Source organism: Carettochelys insculpta, chromosome 3 (assembly GCF_033958435.1).
Source record: "Carettochelys insculpta isolate YL-2023 chromosome 3, ASM3395843v1, whole genome shotgun sequence".
Lineage (NCBI taxonomy): Eukaryota > Metazoa > Chordata > Testudines > Carettochelyidae > Carettochelys > Carettochelys insculpta.
In genome coordinates, this window is record NC_134139.1 from 6,490,149 (window position 1) to 6,514,879 (window position 24,731).

At 45.9% G+C, this 24,731-nt stretch overlaps 1 protein-coding gene across 3 annotated transcripts in view; it reads left to right on the forward strand.

Annotated features, from left to right (window-relative positions):
• RALGAPA2 (Ral GTPase activating protein catalytic subunit alpha 2) overlaps nt 1-24,731 on the forward strand; it is a 377,942-nt gene that overhangs the window by 344,286 nt on the left and 8,925 nt on the right. For all 3 annotated transcript variants that reach the window (XM_074989296.1, XM_074989298.1, XM_074989297.1), the window contains one exon: nt 17,872-17,911. In XM_074989296.1, the coding sequence (XP_074845397.1) occupies nt 17,872-17,876 (5 nt within the window). In that variant the 3' untranslated portion in view covers nt 17,877-17,911. The remainder of the gene's footprint in view (nt 1-17,871; nt 17,912-24,731) is intronic.

Genomic DNA, 24,731 nt, shown 5'->3' on the forward strand with positions numbered 1-24,731 from the left:
ATAAAAGTGGTCTGGCCTTAAGCCATTTCCTTCCCATGGAGAGTGGGTGAGCTGGCAGCCTGCTCTTGCCATGACAGTTCCTCTTTTGGGTATTTTATAAAGCAACACTTCTTCTGTTTCGCATTTCTAGTCACAAGATTTTCAGCTGCATGCGGATCTGGACATTAATCTTCCTATCACTTCATTCACCGAGGAGTTTGTGCAGAGAAAGGGCTTGGCAATCTGTAGGTGATGTTGGGATCTTGAAGTTGTGCCTACAGGGAATGTTGGTCATCACTAAATGGGTTTGTGTATGTATTACGGAAACACACATCAAAGTCTCCCTAGTCCATGGACCTTAGAGCTCACTCCTCTCATATATCATGGTCTGCTCCTAGGCAGGCTGAAAATCTGCATCCATACAGGAAACCTGACAAATTGACTCTTGGCATTCCATCTGTCAAAGTTAGACTCAGACTCACAATTTATCAGACCACTCTGTTTTATTAGCAAAGCCGCTCTGCTAATACATTTAGAAGTGAGCCCCCGAGTGGGGCTTGTGTCTCTTAATTTATACAGTTTTTTGGAGAACAAGTTACAGACAAGTTACAGACAAAAGAAGAAAAAGAGTTTAGTCACCACCCTTCGATATCCCTGAGACCAGTCACGTATCTTCAATTACCTGCCACCCTTAACAATCTCCTTTAACAGCTTCCAGTTAACTTAACTAATTGCCCTTCACACCTTCCATTCTGATGCCTGCTTCTTAGACGTGCTGGCTCCATCTTAATTGCTTCTCCATTCAAAAGCTAACTGTCCCTACGTGTGCTCCCTCAGATACTTTGTAACATGTTTTGGCATGCCCTCTCATATACAATGTATCCAGCATGTCCCCTTATACAACGTTATACTTATACAATGTTATACTTCCACAATCCCCCCTTTTGGTCAAGGCTACGCCCATGACCAACGACTTACTGGATTCCATACATCAATCGTTCTTTTTCATTACTTTCACTGGTGACATTTAACAACATTAGATTAGCACTCTGGTTAGGGGTAACCTGATGGATGGTGTGTCTTGTGCAGTTTTGGATACAACAAGAAATCAATTGAAAACACACAAAGATTATCAGAATTCCAAATAGGATAGTCAGGATTCCTTGAAACAACCAGTTTCCCAGACTAGAGAAATTGAATAAGTTACTTATCCATTTCCACAAGGAACTTGGTTCTTCGTGGGGAAGGTATGCAATTTGCTCCAGATGGCTAGCACGATTTATTACCTCATTAGTATTATCAGGTATGTATACACAGCATTCTGTTCCAATTACAGCACAGGTCCCTCCTTTGGCTGCCAGTATTATATCTAATGCCCGACGGTTTTGGAGGGCCACTTATCGGACCGCTCCTGCTTCTTTGGCCAGAGCTTTTAAGCTCTCTCCTGTTTCATTGGCCATGATCTCAACCACCGCTTGTAACCTTAAAAGCCTTTTTGCATGGTGAATTACCCCCCCTACTGGGATTAAAGAAATGCCAACAGCTTCTTCCCAAGTTAGGGGGCTTATGTTATCGACATACCATTTAGCATCTGGCAAGTCCCTCCTTTTTCGCCTGAAATTACGGAGGCGATTTCGTGGGAGGGATTGAAGCACCTGGAATTGTGGGAAAAGCTGAGCAGGATAACAGATACCTGACCAATTTGCTGGTAACACAGTGTAAGCATTTTCCCCACAAACCCAATGATGTCCCATTAAAGCTGGGAAGGGTTGACTGCAACCCTTTGACATGTAAGAATTTATGAAGGAGGAATAGTATCCCCCAAAGGGCACAGGATGATTTTCACTGGGAGAAGAGGTAGCATTTACATGACATTTGTAGATGGTGCTGTTTTTCTCAGGGAGGCTGTAGGGGGAGCAAGAGATTGAATCTCTGGTTTGATCCCAGGTTGAGAGGAAGTTTATCTTTCCATACCCGGTTCGCCATTCTCCAACCTTGTTTGAATAGTCCCATGCACCATGGGACACGATGTATTGGAGACAGCTGCTCCTCCCTAGATTCAGCCCTGTCCCATTACACACCCAGCACCAGTGGCCCTTTCCTTTCACCACACTTGTAAGTTTAGGAACATATGTTTTTCCCAGCCCCCAAGTGTCATTTTCCTTCCATGTCCTTTTAAGTGGATAGGGTTCTCCAGCAAGCTCTGAGGAATTCAAAGGGATTGCCATGGTGGGGATACTAGCTTGTGAGTGAGCTGGGATGTGGCTGCAGACCTAGCAATTAGAAATATTCCGGATCTGGGCTATCTGCACCTGTTGTTGGATGAAAGAATTGTCACTGTCACTCTGGATTCCCCAGACCCTCAGGACACAGTAGCTGAGGATTAAGCTTCTCAAAGGACACATGTTGGAAGCAGGACCCTTTCTGGTTCCGACAACCCCTTTCGAGGGAACCGCAGTCACGGTTTTACGTCCACCAGGCAGCAGGCGCTAGGCTCACTACTGCTTCTTGTTTGTTGGGTCCTGCTGTCTGCTTACCCTCTGCTTCTGGCAACCCTTACGAGAGCGCAGATTGTAAGGTATTGCAGGCTGTTCCTCTTTGTCTTCTGGGGTTGAAGCTGGTTCTGCGTGGTCTTGCAGAGGTGCTTGGTCCCCTGGAGGTGGCGCTGGCTTACACTGTGAGGCGTGGATCCATGCAGCGATGCCGGATAATTTCACTGCTGTCTGGGTGGTGAGCAGTACCTGGTATGGACCCTTCCACCGGGGTTCCAAGGCGTGCTTCCGAAGGTGGTGCTGCAGGTAGACCCAATCACCAGGCTCAAGAGTGTGACAGGCAGCAGAGGTGGGTTCCATCGGCCAAGCTGCTCGCACCTGCGAATGGAAGAAGTTTACAGCTTGCATTAACCCTTTGCAGTACTGGAGGAGCGTGCTGTGAGTTAGGTTTAGGTCTGGGACTGGGGTAATAGTAGCCATTGTTCGCCTAGGGCGTCCCATGATGATTTCAAATGGACTCAATTTGTGTCTCTGGGATGGGGATGACCGAATTTCCATAAGGGCCAGTGGTAAAGCAGCTGGCCAGTTTAACCCTGTGGAATTACAGATTTTTGCCAGCTTATTTTTAAGCACACCATTTCGCCTTTCAACTGCCCCTGCACTCTGTGGATGGTAGGGGCAGTGCAACAGGTGGGTGACATGTAATACCTGGTTTAGATGTTGAACAATTTTTCCAGTAAAATGTGTTCCCCGGTCACTAGACAAAGTGGCAGGAATTCCCTTGGTAGGGATAATGTGGTTTAACAGACATTTTGCAACAGACAATGAATCAGCTTTGTGACAGGGAAAGGCTTCAATCCAACCTGAAAATAGACATATTATAACTAAAATGAATTCATATTTCTGACACTTTGGCATTTGTACAAAATCAAGTTGCCAGTGTAGGAAAGGTGCTTGAGGCAAACCCTGGAACCCTTGTGTTACTTTTACAGATTTGCCTACATTGTGGCTTTGACAAGTAACACAAGCGGCACAGTGGCGGGCTGCAAAGGAGCTGAAATGGGGAGCCCACCACCCCGCCTTACTCATAGCAGAGACCATCCCCTCCTTGCCGACATGCGACACACCATGTAGCAGGGCGGCTAGAGACTGGTAGAGTGAGAGGGGGGCTACAAAGGTACCGGTGGGCAATCGCCAAAGGGAATCAGAATGCAAAGAGCAACCCAAAGCACTCCAGGAGTCTTTCTCTGTTTCTGGGGCAGAATCCTGGAGCTGAGCGAGATGAGACAGGGATGGTGGCGTTACAGAGACAGAGAGGGGACCAAGAAACGCTTCTGGTGAAGGTTTTATAGTGGCGGCATGTTTTGCAGCAGCATCAGCAAGTGCATTACCTTTTGCCACCTCGGTGTCTGCCGCTGAGTGGCCAGTACACTTAACAATTGCCAAGGCAGACGGTAGTAAAACTGCATACAGGAGGGCGGCAATGTAGGGGCCATTCTTGATAGGGGTACCAGTAGAGGTAAGAAAACCTCGAGCCTGCCAGAGGGTGCCAAAGTTGTGCACAACCCCAAAGGCATACCGAGAATCAGTAAAAATAGTGGCAGAGAGCCCCTCGGCTAGAAAGCAGGCACGGGTTAGGGCAATCAGTTCAGCCACCTGGGCAGAGGTCACAGAGGGTAAGGGCGCAGCTTCTATGGTTTCAGAGAGAGAGAGACCACAGCGTACCCTGCAAGAAGGTGGCCTTGGTCATTTCTATAACAGGACCCATCAGTGAATAATACCAAGTCAGAGTTAGGGAGAGGTACATCTGAAAGGTCGGGGCGCGGGACAGTGATAGCAGAGACAGTTGCAAGGCAGTCATGGGGTTCACCATCACTAGGTAAAGGAAGGAGGGTAGCAGGGTTTAACCGGGAGCAGCGCTTAATAGTGATATGTGAGGCTGAAAGCAGCAAAAGTTCATACCTAGTGAGGCGAGCAGAGGAGAGGTGAGCAGTGTTGCGTTGCAGAAGGAGAGTTTCCACAGAATGGGGAACCATGAGAGTGAGAGGAGAGCGGAGGACAAGGGACTCAGACATCTCGACCAGGCGCGCTGCAGCAGCTACAGCGCGTAGGCAAGGGGGTAAACCCTGGGCTACAGGGTCCAAGGTTGCAGAGAAATAAGCCACCGGGCGATTTCTGTCACCGTGCTCCTGAGTAAGAACCCTGAGGGCACAAGCAGATTGTTCGTGACAGAAAAGGGTAAAAGGTTTGTCATAGTTAGGTAACCCTAAGGCAGGGGCAGAGGCTAAATTCTGCTTAAGGGAGATGAAAGCAGCATTTGCTTCAAGTGGCCATGGCATGGGGTTAGGTACAGAGGATCGAGTGAGTTCTTGGAGTGGTTTAGCCAGAGAAGCATATTGGGGAATCCATTGCCTACAGAACCCTGTCATGCCTAAGAATTTTCTGACCTGGCGTGGAGAGCAAGGCTGGGGAAAGCTAAGGATGGCTTGTACCCGGGCTGGAGAGAGTGTACGGGAGCCCTGGGAGAGAAGGAAGCCTAGGTATGTGACAGAGGTTTGGCAGAGCTGCAATTTTGTGCAAGAAGCTTTATGACCCTTGTTCGCTAAAGCTGTGAGAAGTGTTAGTGAATCAGTTTCTGAGGCAGACAGAGAGGGGGAGCACAGGAGTAAGTCGTCCACATATTGGATCAGTGTGGATCCTGATGGGAAAACCAGATCAGTGAGATCCCTGGCTAGGGCTTGAGAAAAATAGGATGGACTCTCTGTATACCCCTGGGGAAGGGTAGTCCATGTATATTGCTGACCCTTGTAGGAGAAGGCAAAGAGATACTGGGATTCAGAGTGAACTGGGACAGAGAAGAAAGCGGAGCACAAATCTACAGCAGTAAAGTGGGTTGCATTTGGAGGAATAGACGCTAGTATAGTAGCGGGGTTAGGGACCACTGGAAAAGAAGGTATGACAATACGGTTAATAGCTTGAAGGTCTTGAACAAATCGCCACGATTTGCCATCAGCCTTTTGAACTGGGAGGATAGGGGTGTTACAGGGGCTGGAACAAGGGACAATAATTCCTTGTTCTTTTAATGCGGATATAACTGGAGCAATCCCAGCCTCTGCCTCAGGATTCAAAGGATACTGAGACAGGCGAGGCAGAGGTTTGCAATTGTCTACAGTAATCCGAACTGGGTCAGTATTTAATCGGCCCACTTCAGATGGGTGAGATGGCCATAGGGAGGAAGGAACCTGAGAGATTAGGTGCTCTAGGGACGGAGTTAAGGGACAGCAAGGGACCGGAGTGGAGAGGGAAGTTTCAGACAGCAGGGAGGCTACAGAATCACATAAGGAAGACTGAGGGATTTGCAGATAGACACCATCTGGGGAGCAGTAAATAGAACAGCCAAGTTTGCATAGCAAGTCCCGTCCCAGAAGGTTTGCAGGGGTGGAATCAGAGAGGAGGAATGCATGTTCCTCAGAGAGGGGACTGACCTGAATGGACAAAGGTTTTGAGAGGGGAAAAGAGGTAGGGATCCCTGTAATGCCAACAGCAGACACAGATTTTCCAGATCGGGGAACCACAGGCAAGTCAGTGGTGCGGATTGTAGAAAGAGAAGCTCCAGTATCAACAAGGAAAGGGAGAGAGAGATCATTTACAGTCAGGACACATTCCAGTAGGGGACAGAGGTAATAGGGGAGCTAAAACTTTCTGAGGTTCCCCAGCATCCCGTCATTGTTGGGGTGAAAAATAGGGTTGGGGATCAGCTGGAGGAACCAGCGGGGGGTTCACTTGATTTCCCATACGATTATTAGGTCGTCTTGGACACTCTTTTCCAGTGTCCAGGCTGTTTACAGTAGTTACAAACCCCAGTTAATACAGCCCCCCGCCCCCTTCCGCGACCCCGTCCCTGTCCCCGGTGTGGTCAGCTTAGCCCTGAATAATGCTGTATCTGCAGAGCCATTAACTTTTGGGAGGACTGTTCCTCCTTTCCTTTTAAAGTGCGGTGGCAGTGCTCTGCTACTGCCAGCAATTTGTCCATGGTTTCAGTCTCCCATCCCACACTTATTCGTTTTAACATGCTGCCTGTGGCAGGGAGAAGACCATCAACAAATGCATGTGCCAAGGCCCCCTGCCCATTTACATCGGGCTCTTGTATTCCTGAATGTTGTAGGAAAATATCAGTTAGCCGGGACCTATAGTCGCCTGGGCTTTCTCCTTGCCCTTGCTTACAGCAACGTATTGCTGTCCAGTCTGTTTTAGGAGACCACACTTTGAGAATGGGTTGATGCAGGCGCTTCCAAAGAGCCATACACCGGTCTCTGTATGCCGAATCTGGGCCAGTACTTTTTATGGTTGAGTGGCGTGCCTCAGCTGGCCAGTCTGCGGCAGCCAACCATTTTTCATAATAACTGGCAGGAGCTAACAATTTACACAGTTGGAGGAGATCTGTCTCAGAGGGTTCATAGGTTTCACAGATTAACAGAAACTCCTCAGCAAATTTGATAGAGTTTTCCTGTGGTTTGGGAAAACCTTTAACTATAGATAAAAGTTCCATACAAGTCCAGGGCTTATAATCCCATATGGACTCACTTTCTCCCATCTTAAGGACTCGTAAGGGTGCCACAACAGTTTGATCAGAGTCTCTCATTAACCTCCCATCAGGTTCTCTTTTCCAAGAAGAGAGGTCAAGAGAATCTTTGCAGTCTGCTTTGGATTTCTTTTTCATAATATTTTGCAGAGCTGCGAGGCCGATGAGGGTATCTTCTTCACTTTCATTATCTGTAGTCACTGAAGATTTTTCTTTTTCTGATTTCTTATTTGGGCAGGAGTATGGTGGGGGTCGGGTTTGATCCGGATCATTGCACAGGACTGGGCAAAGGGGAGCGCTCGGACTAGTGGTGGGAGAGACTGCATCCAATTGAACTTTTAGTTTTTCGCCAGAATTTTTAAGAGAGGTGAGTTTTGACTCAGTCCATCTACGATTTGCCTCTTCCCACCACTGCATGAAGCAGTCTACTTCTCCTCTCTCCAATTTGGTTTTTGGGAGGACGAGTTTGCTTTTTAAAGCGTCCACTCTATCCTTGTCCCAAGAACCTAACAGTGGCCACTGTAATTTGGGGTTCTCTAGAGCTAATTTGGACCATTTTTCAAGAAACCTACAAGAGTCCGGTCCCTTTCTGAAATACATAAAATGAGCCAGAGTTCCCTTAGGGAACTGTTCTACCCATTTTAAGAGGACTTCACACAGCACTCACACAAGAAGGAAATTCGGGCTCGGCAGAGCGGTACCCTGTGCAACACACAGAAAGGAGCCCACAGGCTACTGCCTCAACTGCCCTTGCTTTCACACCAGGGGTTATACCCAAGGCGTGGTGCGGCTGCAGCTGTGCAGATTCCACTTATTCAGACCGTGGGAACAGGGACCCCTTGGTCAGCCAGTCTCCGGACAGAGATGGCTCCCAGATTCACACACACACCACAGGGAAGACGGATAGACACAAAGACAAGACAGTCCTCAAACCAGTTAAAGCACAAAAATAATAATTACCTGAGACATCTGATTCCAGAAGCTGGATCCAAAGACCCCTACCCGAACAGAGTGGGAACCAACAAGTTCGATGGCGTAGACTGCGCTGCTGCTGTGTACCTTTCTGTCTTGTGGAGGATCGCTTGGACTAAGCGTCCAGGCGCCGGCTGCCACGATCGTCCTGCAAGGCAGTCAGGGATCACACAGCCTCAGCGAAGCCGCTTGCCATCTTGGTGGGACCTCCAAATTGTCAAAGTTAGACTCAGACTCACAATTTATCAGACCACTCTGTTTTATTAGCAAAGCCGCTCTGCTAATACATTTAGAAGTGAGCCCCCCGAGTGGGGCTTGTGTCTCTTAATTTATACAGTTTTTTGGAGAACAAGTTACAGACAAAAGAAGAAAAAGAGTTTAGTCACCACCCTTCGAGATCCCTGAGACCAGTCACGTATCTTCAATTACCTGCCACCCTTAACAATCTCCTTTAACAGCTTCCAGTTAACTTAACTAATTGCCCTTCACACCTTCCATTCTGATGCCTGCTTCTTAGACGTGCTGGCTCCATCTTAATTGCTTCTCCATTCAAAAGCTAACTGTCCCTACGTGTGCTCCCTCAGATACTTTGTAACATGTTTTGGCATGCCCTCTCATATACAATGTATCCAGCATGTGCCCTTATACAACGGTATACTTATACAATGTTATACTTCCACACATCCATGCCTTAACATACCCTTATCACCTGCATCAAAGCTCCCACTGATGCAGCTTTTTGAGCCTGTGATCCTGCGTGCTATAGTCCAAGGATCCTCTGCAGAATTCCCTAGATAAGTCCTCCCAGTTTCTGTTTGGGTATTACCTGGCCAGTTGTTAGAAGCCCTTGAGCAGACAGGGAGATTTTGGCTTTTCCACCTAGGGAAGCTATCAGCTGGCAAGAGAGAGTACTTCGGTAGCTGAGGATGCCAGAGCTTTCTGTCAGCTGGTTCGTGGAGTTAACTATTTTAAAAAGGGGGAAAAACTTGAGTTTTCAGATTGTTGGAGCCCCCACAGAAACCCATTTTATACGTAGGAACAAAAGTTATCCTTTCATCCTGTGGAAATCTTTTCCCTAGCTCTAAATGAAACATAAATCCATTTCAAATTTTCCATAATTTTATATGGCTCATTTGTAGTACATTTAGCATCAGTGTGTTCAGACAACATAATACAGAAATTTTGGTTCATCATTTGGATCCTAAATGGTGAATTTTTAAGATCAGAGTAATTTCCATGGTAACAAACTGATCCCATAAGTAAAATTATAACTTCACTGAAGAAGCATGTAATAGCTCAGCGTTCAGACACAAATGTGTGCCAAAGTCACAAGGACAACACTGAAAATTACAGCCAACATAATTTCTGCTTTTCCAGCAGCGAAATTTCTTCTTTCACACTACCATAACTTCCTTACTTCAGTGATCTGGTAACGTGTATGGTTCAGGCTCAGATTTCTGACACTCCTCCACCAGCTATGGCCAATGGAATATGGGAAGAAATCACTGACATGCTAAACTCACTGTTCTGATTTTTGTAGATTGATCAAACACTTAATTTTTTAAAATTATGTGGCATTGTGCAGGTTCGCAGATGATTTGTAAATTTTTCAGGAAAAAGAAATACTGTCATTAAGTAGTAAAAATTGTGTGGGAAGAGTTCTCCATTCAGTCAGTGACAACAAGCTGAAGGGTCAGATCCTGAGATGGTGTCAATCAGTATAGGTTGGTGAGCTCCATTGGAGTCATGCTGATTCATGCCAACTAAGGATCTGGCCCCTCTCTTTTAAGGACCTAGTCAGGCAAAATTCTTAAGCCTAAGAAGGTTGCCGACAGGATCTATGCAGCAGGCTTAACCGCTTGGGTAGAAAGGCTGTTCTGCTTTACAAAGGGAAGAAAAACAGTGTGGGCTGGAGATGTTTGGGGCCAGAGCAGGAGATCTCCCTGCCCATTGCACTCCATTGCTGACAATTTGTATCTCTTCCCCTAGGGCTGCTTTGGATACAGGAGCTACTTCTGGCTTCTTGTAATTACTGTGTGTGGTGCCAGGGCCTATGATCTTCAAAGAGCAGTCCTTCTCTGCCTGGCCCTGTCCTTTAAATTGTTGACTCAGGGCAGCTCTCCCCTCCATGACCTCTGGAAGAGACAAGGAGTGTCTCTTCTTGCAGGCTGACAGCTACAGCTGCTCGACCTGTCAGCCAGCAAGGCTGCTCCAAGCAGTATGGCCCCTTTCAAATTTCTTCTTGGGTTGAAAACGTCAGCCAGCCAACCAAGTATGAGCTAACTCCTTGGATGATGATGTTACTCCCATTCACTGACTCCACCCTGAGAAGGAGTCAGGGTTGGCTGATGTTTAAAGGCTATCTCCAACATTGTATGGCCTCATTCAAGAGGGATGTACCTCTTTGAGATAGATTGTAGCACCTCTGGCTAGGGAGCTTAGGTGCTATGTGGAGCTTCTGCTGGCTGGCAAGCAATTGCAGAAGTGACTTTGGGCCAATCAGAGTCCACACTGCTTTAATTATTTCTTTATGGCACACTGTGCATTATACTAGAGAACTGAAAGTCAAAAGGAAGAACCTTATTCTGAGAGGTGTTGTGCTTCCATCACTTTCAATGGGAGCCATGGGTGATTAGCTTCTCTCAGTATACGTCTATATCCCTGGAAATATTTCAAGTCCCTCTTACTGTTGGGTAATTCTTTTTCTGAACTACAGATAGTCCAGGGGTTAGGGCATTAGTCTAGACTCCTGTTCAATTTCCTGCTCCACTTCAGACTTCCTGTGTGACCTTAACAAGTCACTTAGCCCCTCTGTCTCTTAGATCCACTCATTTACATTTAGAATAGCAATACCCTCCCTCACAGGGGCATCGTGAGGATAAATACATTCTAAAGACTGTGAAATACTTTGATATCTACTGATGAAACATTCTGTAAAAACTAGGTATTATTACCTTAAACCCTATTGTACGGTAATTTTAGATCCTCCTGTGGACATTTATCAATGGCCTGCTCCAAAGCCAACTGAAGTCACTGGAAAGAATCCCACTGATTTTGGTCAGCTTTGCACCTGACCATAAAAGTAAAGGTTGACGCCTATTGTATTTGAGTATCCAACAGAGTCAAGGTCAAGCTGTCCTTTTGGATTGACATCCACCATATGCTTTGTATTCTGCTGGCCCAAAGAAATGTGGTACATAACAGCTGTCATAGCTGGGCATAAGGAACAAGATAGCACATGCAGGATGTATATTCTTTTCAGTTTAAATTCAACTAGTTTTTGAAAAAATCTTTAAATACAACCAAAAGTTAGCTTGCATAACGACTATGTGGTTTAATGATTTTGAGCAAATTGCTATGACAGAGCTCCAAGTAAAATTTAAATGAGTTATCATGTAAAATTTAAATATTATCAAATGAGTTAGCAGGTTATACCTGACACGACATTCTTAACACATTGTGACAGTGGAATTCTAGTGTTTTTCTTTTCTACTTTCCTGGAGCTAATTACTGTAGGTCTGCATTTCTGATCCATAATGGCTATGTTTACACTAGAGAGTTTTGTAGACAACACTGGCGTTTTGTTGACAAAACTCGTGGTGCGTCTACACACAATGTGTTTTGTCAACAGAAACAGTCGACAAAAAAGCTGTGTAGATGCTCTGGGGGGCCCTTTTGTCAAAAGAGCAGATCAAAAGATTGATCTGCTTTTATGTGTAGACAGGATCTGTTGACAGAAGTTTTGTCGGAACATCTCTTCCAACAATAACTTCGGTAGACAGATGCATTTAGTGTAGATGTAGCCAATGTGTTTAAAACAGGTTTGTTTCTGAGTGAATGCAGCCACAATTGTCTGTTAAGTTGATGTTGTCTTCAAAATAGACTAAGCTGAATATGTAGGCCAGGGATGTGCAACCGAAATAGCAAGAAGATCCATTTTTTTCAAACTCAGTTGCAAAATCAATGATTCAAGAGACGCAATGCACATGAATATGAGACGGTCCTTAGTAAATCACATTAAATTGTACTTCTTGTCACCCGTATTTTAAGAACAGCGCACACCCGGTGATTTGTATCATTTAGAAAGTTGTTACCCCCATTTCCAGGCTTTACCCGCTTCTACCCCCAAATCCACTACCCTATTCCCAAGCTTTACCATCCCACAATCCTGCCTCTTCAGCCCCAGGTCTAACCCCTTCAGCCCCAAACTGCCCCTCCAACCCTAGGATTTACCTGCCTCAGCTGACAAGCTCTGCACACTGATGCTGCTCACCCCTGCTGCCTCCTTCTCAGCATGATGTGCAGCTTCAGCAGGCTGCCTTCCTGCCAGCTTCCTCCTTCGGGGCTCCCTGTCCTGCTGGATTCTCCTCCCCACCCACACCACAGCTGACTGCTCAGTGGCTCTGGAGGCTGCCACTGCTTAAACAGAAAAATTAAGTGGCAGCAGCCTCTGGAGCCACAAGAGGAGTCAGTGGTGGCAGCACTCAGAGCTGCAGGTTGCTGACCCCTGATGTAGGCTAAAAGTTTCTAGCCTTCCTCAGCCCTCTCGTTTGCCATGGTATCCTAGAAAAAATATTAACAATGGTTAAACTGTTGATGTGCAGTGACTGCCGACCCTCATCCAGACCAGTATTCTCCCTGTCTGTGTAGATCCATCTCTTGTCTCATATCTTATACTTAGTTTGTAAGCTCCTTGGGGCAAGGACTCCTGGTCCATGACTACAGTAACGCAAAATAAAGGATAATAGCAGACTTAGGTTAGGTTTCAGTCTCATAATTGAAGGTTTTAAACTCTTGAATCACCACTCCTGATATTAATCCTTCAGTCTTTATTTACTTAAGCATTGCATGAAACAAGCCAAGCTTTTCTTTTTCAGTCTTTTCCTTAAATGGAGGAAATGTTTACACAATTACAAATAAAACACTCTGTTAGTTTTGCCAATCAGTTTTCAAGAAAGGAAAGAGAAAAAATAAATATATACTCCTTTTCATGGTCCAGCTGAAGTAGATAAGTAGTGACTGTTGTCAGGTTCAGGTAGGAGTTGTGCTTTTCTTTGACAGGAAGACTCCCTGGTCCATCTTAGGTCATTCTGGATGGCTGGACTGGAGGCAAAGTCCTGTTGTTAAAGTACGTTTTCTCCGCCTTCCCAGTAGCATGATCCAGTGGGAAAGGTATCAGACAAGAAGATAAAGACCAAATCAGAACTCTCTAGGATCCATTCTTAAACCTATAGGACAACATAACCTCAGGTTCATTCGATATGACAGATGTTGTACTGACAGGTTGGAGAAGGAAATAAAGGAAAGCAAAGAAAAGGACAGACAGAATGAATCTACAGGTCATTCCTAAGTTGTACACTCTGAGGGCTTGTCTACGCTTCTGAGGAGATCAACCCATCAGGGTCAATCTTCAGACATTCAGTTTTGTGCATCTGGTGAAGACATGCAAAATTGATCTGTCTGGGTTTGGCAGTCAATCCGTGTACTCCTCTCCAGCACAAGGAGTAAGGGAGGTCATGGGGAGAAATGGTCCAGTCGACCTTCGTTAGTGAAGACAGTCATATAAGTCACTTTCCAATATGTCAGTTCTGGCTATGCCATTGCCCTAGCTAGAACTGCGTATCTGAAATAGACTTTGAGGTCTAGTGTAGACTTGGCTTTTGACAGAGGTCCATAGCACTCTTTTTCCAGAGATTTTTAGAATTCTTGTAACTCAAGCCATCTTACTTCTTAGAAACTGTCAACAAAAGGCCAGCTCTGAATACAAAGTACAGTGGGGTTTCTTTAGCATAGTTTTGGATAAGTAATTTTAATGCTTTCCCAGAGAACTGGGGAGTAGTTCATAGGCCTTAAATATCTTAGGCCCATATCTATACCAGTGGCTTCTGTGGGCACAGCTACACCACACATCATCACATCCCTGACTAACATTGCTATCATTGAGAAAGACTTGTCGTGGTGACCTGGCCCTACTCTTTCGCCTGTAGGTAGGGTATATCTCAGTTCCTTTGTTCCAACCTACTCTGTAAGTGTCAGAATCTTTATAACAATTTAATTTTTAACAGTTAGAATCACTGGATAAATCTGTTCATCATAATAAAGCTTAAATTCTTGCATAATTCCAATTTCAAAGTAAAATTAAAGCAAGGCAAATGTACAACTAAATTTTAATTACCTCAGATATGTGACAGATTACATTTAAACTGTGAATAATCCATATTAGATTAGAATTAATATTGAGACATAATTCTATGACCCTTTTCTTGCTAAATGTTAGGTGGAAAACAGTGTTCTGGGTTTAGGTTAACAAGACCAGAAAGTCCAATCAGTGAGTGAAATCACGATTGTTAGGTTAGATCAAAGAGCAGAAGGCACTCAGAGCAAGGGACACATTTTGGCTAATAAAAAGGAGAGGGTCTGTGAAACAATCCCATGTAGAAACACCTACAAAAAATACAAAACGTTTAGTATATGGCAAGCTGGGATGTGAGTCTCCCCTGTGCCAGCATGCTATGCAGTAAGTCCCTGTGGACCCTGCTGTCGTGCACTTTGGTCTTCTCCCCTTTCCAAGTAGGGTTCATCATAGTCCATTAGGGAGCAGTTAGCATATGGCAGCAGGGTCCATACTGATCATAGTGCTTGGCAGCCTAATGCAGGGTAGATTTGCACCCCAGCTTGCTGCTATCTCAGGGTTCGTGTAGGCAACCCCAAAGTCGTTCTGAAAAATGTAGCCCTAAACTGCTTTTCCAGCACAGTGATTATAATTGTTGAGGCCTTGGCAGCAGGAAGAGACTAAACTCTTCCTCTTTAAAGACACCATAGGACAGTTCTCTGGGGAGATATCTGGTCTGAAAATCAGGCACGTCAAAGAATCCTGAAAAGTGTAACAGAGCTGTGAGTCAGGGAGGGGGCCAAGACACGAGACGTTTGAAAGGAAATGTACCTGACATGCCACATGCTGAAAAGGTCAGAAGGGAAAAAAGATATATACTCTGAAACCATACGGTGTACATAGAGTCTATTCCACTTTAGAAAAGGGACAGCTAAGGGGATGGATATTACAGACGTAATCATGAATGACGTGCGAAAAGCGAATTGAGAAGCGTTATTTACCATTTCAAGCAGTACAAAAACCAGGGCAATTGACTGAATGTATCGGCAGCAGTTTTAATACACACAAGAGAAAGCACTTTATTACACAATGCACAACTAAATTGTGGAACTCGTGGCTATGGGATGTTGTGATGGCCAAAAGTACAACTTGAATGCAAAAGAGAACTGGATAAGTTCATAGAAGAGAGGTTCATTGATGGCTATTAATCAAGATGGTCAGGGATGCAGTTGCATCCTCAGGATGACTTAAATCTCTACCAGAAACTAGGACTGAAAGACAAGCAGATCACTTCATAAGTGCCCTGTTTTGCTTAGGTACAAATCACTCTCTGAGATTGCATATTGGGCAAGAGGGATCATGGTCTGACTCAGCATGTCACTGTTACCTTCTTATGCGTTTTGAATTGTTTTGAATTAAAGTCACTGATGATTGCCTTGAAGGCAAGACCATCTTCTAATCTCTTGCGCAATATTTGGGGAGATAATAGTTCCAAGTCTGGAGCACTCTGATGAGACAACCACCTAAAAGAAACAACCACTACAGAATGGCCAAAAGGGTAGATAGATCTGCACTGCCAGCTGACTAGGCCTTAATTTATGGGGCATGTAACTAGTGTAGACATTCACACTCAGTCTGCTGTCTGAAGTCTGGGACGCTCTCACTTTGCAGGGTCCTTGAGCCTGAGCTCCAACCTGAGTCCATGCATCTGCCCTACAGTTAAACAGCCCCTTAGACTGAGTCAGCTGGCACAGGTCAACCATGTTTTTTAAATGCAAGGTAGACATACTCTTAGATACCCAAACATCAGGTGCAAAACACTTCAACACCCTGGAACTACTAGTTTGAAGGACCAGAGTTAGACAATCAAGCATCCTAAATGAGGCCACCTCATGGTTCTGGTCTTCCTTGAAATATGGCAAGAGCAATGCAGTAAACTATCTGGTGGGGAGCACTCCACCACTCCTCTTCAGGTAGGCCTTGTCCTTCTCTACCAGCTCTCCCTGAGTTGGCAGATTGAGTTCTATCCCAGAGGTGTGGAGAACTCAGTGGCTACCCACTGAAGCAGATATTAGGGGCCTTGGAAACGCCAGTTTCCCAGAGCTATGATCAGCTAACTGCTGAGAGGGCATTTTCAGTGCTCCCGACAAAGCAGCAAGTGTGAGTGTTAACATTCCTTTAGACTCCTGAACTAATGTTTCAGGCTTTCTGCAGACCAAGGCAGATATTGCTCCATCAGCTACACTCAGATCAACTCTGCAAGCTTTTCTTGGGTAAAAAAAATCATCTTTGTCAAAAATTCCCCATCTGATATTGCAAGGCTCATGGTAAAAAAATTTGCTTTCCTGTTTGTGTATCATTTGTCAAACTCTTCAAAATGACACACTATGTTCATGTAAAATGTAGTTGTTGTAGATACTACTAAAAGGGTTCCTTCCACTGGAAAACCACATTTTCCACTGAATAGCGTGTTTCTCATTTTACAATAACACCTAAAATTATTGGAATGGAGAGAGATTAGAAAGAAAAATATTTTCCAGATTATTTTGTGCATTTAACATCCCTTCCTGTCTAGTGAGTTTCACTGGTCTGGTGTTGGTCAGTTGCACTTCCTGTCTCATGTGCTAGCAGGTGAGATCACCCTTATAAAGTAGAAGCACTCACATGTACGCTGTTCTACAGCAAACTCAAAAGGGTGCTGGCAGAAAAACTCAAATTGAAGCAGCAGGCAGGCATACACGCAGAAGGAGGAGTGGTTAAAAGGAATAGGTCAAGGTATATTTAATGGTGCTGCTTTCAAGACTTCCCTCTCTCTCCAGATGGAAAGAATCTTGAAAATTTTCCTTATTTAAAGGATTTTTGAAAATCCACATGCACTTTAAAGGGTGCTGTATCAGAAATTTGAATTGTTTTAAACTGACTCCTTTTAATTTTCCAGGAATCACACGATTCATTAGAAGCATAAATTTCCTCTTTATTACAAATCAAATGTTGTAATCCCTTTTAGATATAATGCAACAGAAATACAAACCCTGAAATCCATGCACAGAAAGTTGTGCAATTGCACACAAATCAAATATTTGCATATGCAAATTATTAGAGGTGTCTGAACTATTTGCTAATGCCAATACCTTATTTGTACATGTAGTTGTATGCACCCAGGCACACAACTGTACATACATTTTTTGCATGCACAACTGGGCTCCTACATTATGAAACTATACTCCAAAGAGATTAATGTATATTCGTACTTGCTGATTTTTACCTTGACCAGCAGGAAAAAGCTATTCTATTCTTCATAAAACTTTAGCGTTTACAGCTGCTGGAAAGTACACATCCACTGTCTGTGCTGGATATGCAATTGCAATAACAGAGCACTAGAATTTCTATAATATCATAGTAATATGCATGTTATATGTCCTTAAGTTGAAGGGAAATGATTGCATGCTCAAGCTTTTTCATCTTTCAACCAACATTAGAGAGAAGTGTGAGTGTGCTGGTCCCACTAACATCTCACCAGATAACAGTAGTAATGTGAACTCTAAAGAATATCATTATTTTCAATTTATGAAAGGTATCTTAGAGTTACTTTCTGAAAGTTTCATTTGCATTAAAATACCTAATTAGCATTCTTGGACAATTAAGCGGATGTAAGTAAAGTCTGTGATCCTCATAACAGTGCAGCTGATGTGCTGTTCTTTTATTTATACAACTTTTGTGTTTTTTCCCTTTAGATTAAAATATGTAAAGGTCTCATTACAGTAATTGAGAAAGGTAAGAGTGACACCTCAAGCAGGCTACAGCACTGGCATCACATTAGATTTACTAACCAGCTTCCTTCCTTCTGTTGCTAATTTAAAGCTGAAACTGCTCCTGGTTTGAATGGGTGTCTGTCTGTCACTCTCTAGTCGCTCGCTTTCAGGCTGGGTCTCTCTCTCATTGCCCAAAACATGAATTTCAAGCTGCATTCTGGAAAAGAGGGACTCTAACTACTGAATAGTTGCTCTGAGCACCAGGCTGCCTGCCCTGTTAGCATCTCCCTGCATGTCTGAGAAGCACATACTTCACCCCCTCCCCGCTCCTGTTTGCTGCAGGCGGAATCTGACACCAACACCTGCCATAGTGGAAAATGTCTTTGTTGCTTTGCACTTTTGTTTGAATTGCTGCAGGGGAGCCAATGGGAGTTAAGTCCATTTACTTTTTTGTTGGCTAAGCACCATGGAATAGGATCTTGAGATGGGGCCGATAAGGAGCGGCACGTGCTGTGCTGGCCCTTTGAGTTAGCGCAGCTTAATAAGGGCCTCCCTTTCTGGGGAGGGCAGATTGCTGAACTTGGGCCTCTGAATGGAACAGCTGGGGGAGGAAAAGAAAACAAAAGAAGGGAAACACAGAGTGCCCTGAACCTGGCGATCGGCGGTGCGGTTTAGGACCCAGAGAGCAGGCGGGCCGGCCACACGCCAGGTGTGACCTTTGCAGGCTCCTCGGTTCTGCTTGTTTGTCTGGGCAATTTCCAATGCACTGATCGAATAGAAGGAAGCAGCCTGACAGCAGCATGCTGGCTGGATACGCTCAGTGGTAGGTTGGGCCTAGGCAAAGAAGGCTTGAAGCACTGAATTAACTCCTTGAATCCTGATTCACGGATGGATGCAACTCTGAGAGGTTTTAAATAATAACCTGTCAAAATACCAGCTCAATGGATTTGATGAATGGTTACTTATAACCCATATTGTATATCTGAAAAGTGTTGCTTGCTTCTAAATGATTGTTCCACTTTACCTGACACAGTGGTTTTGCGCTTAGAGTACTTTGGTAGGTGTTTGTGTTTGAATTGTGTATTTTAGAGCAGGGGTGTGCAAAGTGGGGGGTGACCCCCCCCGGGAGGGGCATGAAATTCCATACGGGGTGCACAGCATGATCAGCTGCTGGGTTTCAGGCTCATCTATCTCATCAAAAATGTTGAAATATATTAGTTTTTATATATGTGTATTCACATTTATATCCCGATTAATAAAGTTTCTACATTCTGCATGCTTATTTTCTTACATGTGCCAAAAGTTTTTTGGTTTTTTTACCACATATGAACAAAACCAAATTTCATCAGTTTGGATTCTGTTAGACTGTGGGGACTGCTCATTGCAGGGATGAAAAGTGAGGCCTGACGTTAAAAGGTTGCTCACGCTTATTTTCGAGGATGAAAATGGAGCCATTTGTGAATCAGAATCTCAGACAGTAAGGTTCATTATTTAGTGATGGCCTTCAACCAGCCATTCTTATAAATGCTTTGATGAGTTATAAATATTGTGCTTCCAATTTTTTCCTCCCCTTCTTCCGAAAAAAATTAGAATATAGATTTACAATAATCTCCTTGGGGCTGTATGAACATCTTTAAATCTCCCACAAACAGTCTAACCTTATGAATTTATGGTGTATTTTCTGTGTGTATTTATTGTCCTGTTTATTCTCACTAAAGTGATGCATATTTATGTGTGCTACAGTATGTTATCTAATAAGGTTCCAGGCTTCCATTGCAAGAAGAAGGCTAAATAATTTGAGTTCGTGCCAGACAGCTTGCAAGTGGAATTATAATATTTGTATGAAAGCCTTTATCTTTTGTGGTTATTACTTGCTCATTCTGCAGCTGCTGTCTCCCTATCAATCAAGATGGTTTAGAGGGAGCTTCAAGCTTGATTGCATAGTTAAGGACTCACCAGAAGAAAGTTTTGACTGATGGAATGTACAAACTCTAAAGGCTAATGGAATGTTGGGGATGATTCTAAAGGGTTAGGTGGGGCTAGGCCTTCTTACATACTGTTTGAACTGCACTGCTTTTCTTATGCACAGGCCTGTATTGTGGAGAGCTTGCATGAATATTGCTTCAGCTTGCCTGTTCAGTGAAAATTGTATTATTTTGACCATCTGCCATTCTGCTTAGCTTCAGGAATGTAAAATACAGCACCTCCCCCCCACCCCCAACACACACACACCCTGCTTGCTTTCTTAGAGAAAACGCAGCAGTTTTCCAGTTCTAAGCCCAAAATAATGGCTCCACATTTTTCATAGGAAATGTCTTTGCATGACTTATTTGGAAGTACTTTTTTTCTGCTCCACACAGCTGACTTAAAATATAAAACTGGTAAGTAAAAAGCATAATTTGAAATGTGAGTACCAGGTTTGTTAAGTAGTTTAAGAATTTCAAATGACCGATAAATGCTTTCAGATTACCAGCAACTGAATCATTCTTTCTTTTGTTTTGTTTGTCATGCATTACTATATTTATTAACATAGCTGCATTTAATGATCACAAGTTTCACTCTTCTCATGAATGCTGTTTTAAACCTTATAGTTAAGAAATATATTGAGAACCTGACCATGCTGTTGAATTTTGAGACTTGGTTTCTGGGAAGGAGTAAGATTAACACAGGCTTCTAGCTCACAGTGGTACAGCTGAATTTCAAGAAGTACCAAGAAGATACTGCCAAGATTTAAAGCTACCCCGCTGGGAGTTGCTTTTTGTGCAATTGGTTTATGAGAATCTGTCTCCTAAAATTATAATTCTTCCTCGAGTGTCCCCGTGGGTGCTCCACGATAGGTGTCGGGCTCGCCCCGGCGCCGCAGATCGGATCTTTCCAGCAGTTTCTGCCGGACCGCGCATGCGCTGGCGCGCACCGCTCCCTTACACACTCCCGGCCACGTGCGCGATCCGGTCCCCGCCAGTTCCTTCTTAACCGCCATCGGCTGCAGACGGAATCCGCTCAGGCTGCGGCCAGAGTCAGCATATTTAATGTTTTAAGTGTTTTTAGAATTTCCTTTCAGTCTTTAAGTTAGCTTGTTATTTTTCTTATTGCAAAAAAAAAAAAAAAAAAGCATATAAAAGCCTTACTAACAAGAGGAGCAGCGGAGGCACAGGGACGTAAGGCCATTAGGCCTCCCGCCGCAGCAGGCTGGGTCTGAGAGGGGAACACACACAGAAAAGGTGCTAAGTACCCTATTAACACCTCAAAGACTCACCGCAATGTCCTCTTCAGGATTCAAGAAGTGTGAGTCATGCCGCGAGGCTATGCCGGCCTCCGATGGGCACAGTCAGTGTATTAGGTGCCTGGGGGAATCTCTCGTCACCCAAAAATGCCCCTTCTGCACAAAGCTCACGGCTAGAGCAAGGAAGGACAGAGAAATGCGGCTAAAAATGCTGCTCTTTGACAAGGCCCTCCAGCCAGACGTGCCGGAGCGGCCCCAACAAGAGGGACCCACAGGGGGTCATAAAAGAAAGGCGGCTTCCTTCACCCCATCAGTGCAGAAACGGAGGAAAATCTCGCCAACCCGATCCCTGCCGGCAGCCACAGCGAGCGGGACGGGTGCAGCACATAGCCCCCAGCCGCAATCACAGACGAGTGGCGGCGGCACGGAAGCGCACGTGGCAGAGGCTGAGCCTCCAATAATCAAACAGCCGGCCCGCACCGCGGGCAGAGCAGCAGCCAGGGAAGCGCCAGAACTGGCGGGACCGCAGCTAGCAGCACAGACCCCAGGGGCGCCAACAGTGGAGAGCTCGCAGGCATGCGGCCTGCAGGCGCCGGGGGAGACCACCCGCGCGGCACTGCAGCAAAGCATGCTGAGCGTGGCGCCGACAGCAGGGCCGAGATCCCTGGCGTGGAAAGGGGCGGAGTCAGCCCCACAGGGGAGGGGAAAGGCAGCAGAGAAAACCTGGCACCGCAGCCCTTCTCCAGGCAGGGCTGCTCTCCCTAAGCCCTCCCCTTATGCTGCGAACTCCAACAAGGAGGCAGGGGTTTCCCCCAGTCTACCCTGAGCCTCCCTCCCTGTTCCTCCAGCCAGCCTCACCATGGCTCAGGCCACCCTCACCTTTTCTGGGATTTGACCCCCTGGAGTACTATCACAAATCAGTCTCACCATTGTCTCAATCAACTCGGCAATCTCGCTCCCCCAGACGCCGGGGATATGCGTCTCAAGAGTGGTCCAGGTCTCCATCCCAGGAACCGTGCCCATGTTGCCATGGTCGCCCCTATCATGCGGGGCATAGACACCATAGGCATACCCCCAGGGACAGGTCCCCTCAGACGGTTCCCTATCCCCGAGGGCAATTGCGGACGGGGACGGAAACGCAGATATCTCAGGGGGAGTCGATTCTGGAACCCCGAGATTTCCCCTCACAAGCCTCCAGCAAGAAGATATATCACTGTCAACAGGCCCCAGAGGGATCCAGAGAGGCTTACCCTAGTGGTTCCTCTCTATCCTCCCCTGAAGAGGCTACGGCACCAGGGGATGTCCACCCCCCGGACGATCTCAAACAGTTTCAAGAGCTGTTTAAAAGGGTGGCCTTTACGCAAGGCATCCAAACAGCAGAGGTGCAGGAGAAGCACCATAAGCTCCTCAAAAACCTGAGACCTCTGGCCTCTTCCAAAATAGCTATTCCGCTCAACGAAGCAATTATGGAGTCCGCCACCACGATATGGCAGACCCCTGCGTCCGCTCCGCCTATAAACAAGAGAGCGGATAAGAAATACTTCGTCCCGGCGAAGGGCATGGAGTTCCTATTCAGTCACCCACAACCAAATTCTCTGGTGGTGGAATCGTCTCAACAGAGGTCGAAAACTTCTCAGTACAAGACAGGGGGAACGGACAAAGATGCCAAGAAGCTAGAGTTATTCGGCAGAAAGGTCTACTCCTCCTCTACCCTACTGTTGAGAATGGCAAATTATGCAGCACATCTAGCGAACCATAACTTTGACAATTACTCCAGGCTGACTTCCCTCATGGACTCGCTTCCAGAGGATAAGAAGCCGGTGCTGAAGGCCATCGTGCAGGAAGGCTACGCAGCCTCGAGGACAGGAGTTCAGATCGCCCTCGATGTAGCAGATACAGCAGCGTGCTCAACAGCTACGGCAGTGGTCATGCGCAGGGAATCCTGGCTTCAGACATCGGGTATCCCGAGGGATCTGCAGGCGAAGGTCGTTGATCTCCCCTTTGACACACAGAAGTTGTTTGCTGAATCAACTGATTCGGTCCTTCATTCCAGTAAGGACTCAAGGGCTACTCTCAGAACCTTGGAGATTTATACCCTTCCATACAGGAAGAAAAAGTATTACCCTCAGCAAAGACGATACCCATATCAACCCCAGCGTGCTCACTACCAAAGGGGCTACGAGCAAGGGCGGCATCAACAGCACCAACAGTACAGAACTCCCAGGCGACGTTCCCAACAGAGCCGTGCCTCCTCGGGGCAGGGCCAAAGGCAACAAGTTTGACGGACAGACCGAGGGCTGCACTATCACTACCATCGCGCAGTGTCATCCAAAGCTAATGTTCCATCATCGCCTCCGACCATTCTACGCCCAGTGGCAAAAGATCACCTCAGACAAATGGGTACTGGAGATCATAACCATGGGTTACGCCATCCCCTTCCAGTCGCTCCCACCGCCACGACCTCCACCCAGGCCCCATCTAAAGGACGCCTCCCACGAAGCGAGACTCAAGCAGGAGGTGGACCATCTTACGCTTATAGGGGCAGTGGAAAGAGTGCCGGAGCAACTCCAAGGGAAAGGGTTCTATTCAAGATACTTCCTTACAGAGAAGAAAACAGGAGGCTGGAGGCCCATCCTAAATCTTCGAGGCCTCAATCAGTACTTGCGCAAACAACGCTTTCGGATGATCACAGTCACCTCTATACTTATGGCACTGGACGATGGAGATTGGTTCGCAGCCCTCGACTTACAAGACGCGTATTTCCATATAACAATCCACCCGGCTCACAGACGTTTTCTCCGATTTATGGTCGGCAAAGAACATTTCCAATACAAGGTTCTGCCGTTCGGCCTCTCCTCGGTCCCCAGAGTTTTTACCAAGACCCTGGCAGTGGTGTCAATCTACCTGCACAGACGGGGTGTTTATATTCCCATATCTGGATGACTGCCTACTGAAAGGGGCTTCCAAGGAAGAGGTACTATGCATGATACGCGTTACAGCAGGCACGTTCTCTTTGCTGGGCCTGGTCATCAACCTGGCGAAGTCAAAGATCGACCCCACACAGGACGTAGAGTTCATAGGGGCACGCATAAACTCCATCACAGCAAGGGTTTATCTACCAGATGCCCACTTTCGTGCCATTGGTTCCCTCGTACAAGTCATCACCTTTAGCCCCACAGTGCCGGTTCTAACATGCTTACAGCTGCTAGGCCATATGGCAGCAGCAACGTTCGTAGTACAGAACGCCAGATTGCATATGCGCAGCGTGCAGCACTGGCTGGCGAGCGTCTACAAACCAGCAGCACACACCATCCACAGGGTGGTGTCGCCCACGACAGAGGTGCGCAGATCCCTGCAATGGTGGGTGAACCCCAAGAACATGCTAACAGGGGTACCCTTTCATCAACCACAAATATCTTTCTCACCACCGACACCTCCCACATAGGGTGGGGAGCACACATGGGCAAAAAGGTGACGCAGGGACTGTGGTCCCCCACGGAACAGTCGCTGCACATAAATATACTGGAGCTCAGAGTAGTGTTCAATGCCTGCAAACACTTTCGAGACCATATACAAGGCAAAGTAGTCGGGATCATACAGACAATACCTCCACCATGTT